A 5,021-nucleotide genomic window follows, 5' to 3' on the forward strand; every position below is an offset into this window, starting at 1 on the left:
GTCGAGGTACATACGTTAAACAGTATAAAACGGTTTTTATAGAAACCGTGTATCGTAAACTATGGTGATCTATTCAAACTGCTAAACTCAATGTACAATAAGCGATCGTTTCTTGAGCCTACACTACAACCGTATCAGATACCGCAGGTCATACATATTTACTAGTAATTTGCAAACATTACGACTCACTTTCACAATTCTACTGAAAACCTTTTTCAGGAGAATAAAAAAAAGATCAGTTGCTGCAATGATACGCTGTGCATTGCTCATGCTGATGGTTTTCTATTGATTTATGAGCATTCCAGTAAGGAATGCTATCTTTACTGTTCGCCGAAGTAGGAATAATCTGCTTTGATGGTGAGAAAGTATGATGCTTATACGCACGCACAACCAAGTCTTCTTATGTGCAAGCTCCAACTATTCAGAGTTACCAGTTCTGGTACCATATATATATCACGGTATTGTCTCGATCATAAAAAATAAACAATAAATTTTAATGTACTCGACAAATTTAGTTGGAACCGGCATTAAATTTTACTCATAAATAGCGGATTAATGTAAGTGATGAAATTACAATCACACTGGTTGTTAATGTTTTTACTACCAAAGAAAGTTTACAGAAATGTTGATTTATAACTCTCTTTTACTACCTACAAGCTATTGACACAGTGACTGTCTTGTGTGACAGCACTGTTCTTTGGTGGCACAAACTGCATCGATTTAATGTACAACTCCAATCATAGGGATTGCTTTGGGCTCCTTCTGCGAGCGCACACAGCGCGACCCATCGACCGGGCAAAAGTCATTAGGAAAATGGAACTTGATATCCGTCCGCAGCAGCAACAACGTCGAAAACAGTCGACAGACATACTTAAGGGTAAGCGGGGTAAGACCACCCACTTAAGCAAAACCACATGTGTAAAAAAAAGTTGTGGCTCAATTTCTAATTTATCTGCTTTAAATGAACAATTGATCTATTACCTACATGTAAAAAATAAAAACATAAATATCTGTAATGATTTTCTATTTTTTATTACGATTTGGAAACACGTCCAAAAAATAGAGTATTTTTTCCATGCGGGGTGAAACACGCCCACTAACGGGGTAAAACCGCCATAGCGTATAACTTTAACAATATTCAACCGATTTGAACGAAACTGGTGGCATTGGAATCGTGAATTTATCTAATTTAAACACATGGAATCAGTTTGCCATCAAACAATACATGGATCCCCGAGATCCGTAATTTCGAAAGAGTGTCCGGCAACCACTCGTATTAGAAGAATATCAGTAATATAGGTACCAACAGTCTTGAAACTGATACCGTGTAGTTTCCTTAGACAACAAGGTGGATCAGGTTAAGCATCCTGGAGCCAATCTTTAAGGACTAGAGAGGATCTAAGATAAAATATAACAATATGGGTATTAAAGTTCCTGCAATTGATCCGGTGGGTCATTTTTTGACATTTCAAATTGTTCTGATTGATAAACCAGATACATATTATTTTTGCATTGCTAAGAAAATTTGCTATATATTCATAAAAAAAATGTTTATTCCATGATATTTGTTCCAAGAGGGAGGAATTATTGAAAAAAGCTATATCCGAGAAAACAAGAAAATGTCCATAGCGCCCGCAGGGAAAATTGGCAATTTAAATTTTTTCTAACAGTCTACCAGCTACAAGCTAAGCACATTTACATTGTTTCATGTAAATCTAAGATTCTTTGATCCAAACTATGCAATTATTTTAAAAATCTCCTTATCGCACTTGCATTTTGCACGACGATCTTGCGCCGTTCGTTGTGGGCGGTTTTACCCCCAAATGATAGATTTACACATTTCACTATTTATTTCAACAAAACTGCATGAACAGTTACCTAATTTAGGTACTGTCGGATGAAGACAGGATCAGAGATGCGATATGGGCTGGATTTACTAAAAGTTTCAACGTTTTGAATAAAATGAACCCTAAATTCTGCGGGAACAAAGTTATAAAAAACGAAACGATTATAACGAAAAATCTGTTTTTATTTATTTCTCCGATAGTTTATACGATATTGCTGTAAAAGGTATTGTAAAATATTGCGTACCCATTCAGTAATATGACTGTCATCAACATTTAACACCAATTTGAGCAATGCTCTGTAAAACCATGGTGGGCGGTTTTACCCCGGCGGGCGTTGTTACCCCGTTTACCCTTACTACGTGGCTAGACAAAATTGAATCGTTTTAACTCACATTGTCGGCACGGTTGTTAATGTGATTGACAGCACATCAGAGGGGTTTTTATTTAAAAAGGTTTTTCATAATTCAAGATGCAAATTCCTTGATATGTTAAGGGTTGACAAATAAATTAGTATTATTACCATGATTCTTGAGACAGCAGATATAATCTAGAATATTTTAATGTCGATCCATCTTACTGTCTTCAATCACAACTCAATCAAGAAATAAAAGCTCGTCAATCCCTAACATGTGCAGAATTGTCGGATTCAATTTCTCTTCACCTTCAGTGAGCGTGCGTGCTTTGCAGCAAAAGAAAAGAAGACGATTATGAAAAAGTGCGTGATCATCTTTCGACACCAATCCATATACCTAAGGTAGATAATATAATACCAAAAGTATTGCTCTTGGCAGTCAATAATACCGGCACACGTGGCGTACGTTATTGATGACCTTTGGTCGGTTTCATTTACAGCAGTTGGAGGAGATAAATATTTCTGGATTGAGCAGATTCTTTAGTGTTATAATATATCCAATTTTCTGTGTAATTGCTACATTGCACTGTACAGTTTCATAACTTGCTATTCCACAGAACTACTGAAGCATTCGTTATTATTATATGCATGGTTTCTTGGCTTCCATGGTTTATAAAAATATAACTTTAAGGCGACAAAATGGATATAACTGAAGCATTCAAAATATTGCCCATCGCTAGCTGCAACTTTCATCCACGTTTTTGCCAGAGCTCGAATGCCGTTACGATAAAAGTGGTCATTTTTGAGGTTATGCAAGAATTAAGATGTTCTCAAATGAGCGAAACTACAGATCAGCAAGACCACGTGCCATCGAACGGAAGAAGTAATAATCAGATGACGCAATATCTTGGCAATATGGTGGGTCGGGTAGTACTTTTCATTTGAGTATTTCCAAGTAAGTTTTAACGGGTTTGGTTATGTGAAGGCGAGCGTTGTCTTGCGGTATAATAACTTCTGCATGTCTTTGCTCGTATTTTGACCATTTTTTACGAAGTGTTCAATTCAATCGCATCAATTGAACTGTATTCCGTTCCCCAGTGATGGTTTCGTTCGGTTCCAACAGTTCATAATAAATAACATCGGGGATCGATGTTATTTATATACTCGGACCTGGGCTTGGACTAAAACTAGGACCTGGACCTGGACCTAGACCTGGACCTGGCCTGGACTTGAACTTTGATTTAAATTTAGACTTGGACTTGGAATTTAACTTGGATTTGGACGTAGCGTTGAACTTGGACCTGTACTTGAACTTGAACTTGGACTAGAACTAGGTCTAGGAAATGGATTTGGGTTTGGATCTGACTGGGACTTGGACATGAACTTGGACCTGGATTTGAACTTGGATTTAGACTTGAACTTGGACTTGGAATTGAACTTGGATTTGGACGTAGTGTTGAATTTGGATCTGTACTTGAACTTGAACTTGGACTAGGCCTAGGTCTAGGAAATGGACTTGGGTTTAGACCTGGACCTGGACCTGGACCTGGATCTGGACCTGGACCTGGACCTGGACCTGGACCTGGACCTGGACCTGGACCTGGACCTGGACCTGGACCTGGACCTGGACCTGGACCTGGACCTGGACCTGGACCTGGACCTGGACCTGGACCTGGACCTGGACCTGGACCTGGACCTGGACCTGGACCTGGCCCTGGACCTGGACCTGGACCTGCCGGGACCTGGACCTGGACCTGGACCTGGACCTGGACCTGGACCTGGACCTGGACCTGGACCTGGACCTGGACCTGGACCTGGACCTGGACCTGGACCTGGACCTGGACCTGGACCTGGACCTGGACCTGGACCTGGACCTGGACCTGGACCTGGACCTGGACCTGGACCTGGACCTGGACCTGGACCTGGACCTGGACCTGGACCTGGACCTGGACCTGGACCTGGACCTGGACCTGGACCTGGACCTGGACCTGGACCTGGACCTGGACCTGGACCTGGACCTGGACCTGGACCTGGACCTTGACCTGGACCTGGACCTGGACCTGGACCTGGACCTGGACCTGGACCTGGACCTGGACCTGGACCTGGACCTGGACCTGGACCTGGACCTGGACCTGGACCTGGACCTGGACCTGGACCTGGACCTGGACCTGGACCTGGACCTGGACCTGGACCTGGACCTGGACCTGGACCTGGACCTGGACCTGGACCTGGACCTGGACCTGGACCTGGACCTGGACCTGGACCTGGACCTGGACCTGGACCTGGACCTGGACCTGGACCTGGACCTGGACCTGGACCTGGACCTGGACCTGGACCTGGACCTGGACCTGGACCTGGACCTGGACCTGGACCTGGACCTGGACCTGGACCTGGACCTGAACCTGGACCTGGACCTGAACCTGGACCTGGACCTGGACCTGGACCTGGACCTGGACCTGGACCTGGACCTGGACCTGGACCTGGACCTGGACCTGGACCTGGACCTGGACCTGGACCTGGACCTGGACCTGGACCTTGGCCTGGACTTGGATTTGGACTTTGATTTTTATTTTGCACTTAGACTTAAACGTGGACATAACTTCGGTTATAGCTGATCGATCGACCTTCCAGCCAGGCGCATATAGCAGAATCGAATGTGTAGCTTGTACGGATGTCTTCTTAGCAACGATATCTTAGGTGGATTACAATGAGACGAGACGATATCGCAGTCCTGGCGAATGGCGAATGTCAAATTCGTTTTCAGGGTTGTTTTTCTCGTCAACACTTGTTGTATTTGCACAACATTAACATGTTACGCCTTA

At 43.3% G+C, this 5,021-nt stretch overlaps 1 protein-coding gene across 1 annotated transcript; it reads right to left on the bottom strand.

Annotated features, from left to right (window-relative positions):
• Positions 1-4,138: 4,138 nt before the first annotated feature.
• Positions 4,139-4,735, bottom strand: LOC128734008 (serine/arginine-rich splicing factor 4-like; the record flags this gene model as incomplete). Its single annotated transcript, XM_053827960.1, has 1 exon — positions 4,139-4,735. A coding segment is annotated over one exon (597 nt), but the record flags the coding sequence as incomplete, so codon positions are not given.
• Between the last annotated feature and the right edge of the window lie 286 nt (positions 4,736-5,021).

This window comes from Sabethes cyaneus, chromosome 2 (genome assembly GCF_943734655.1).
Source record: "Sabethes cyaneus chromosome 2, idSabCyanKW18_F2, whole genome shotgun sequence".
Lineage (NCBI taxonomy): Eukaryota > Metazoa > Arthropoda > Insecta > Diptera > Culicidae > Sabethes > Sabethes cyaneus.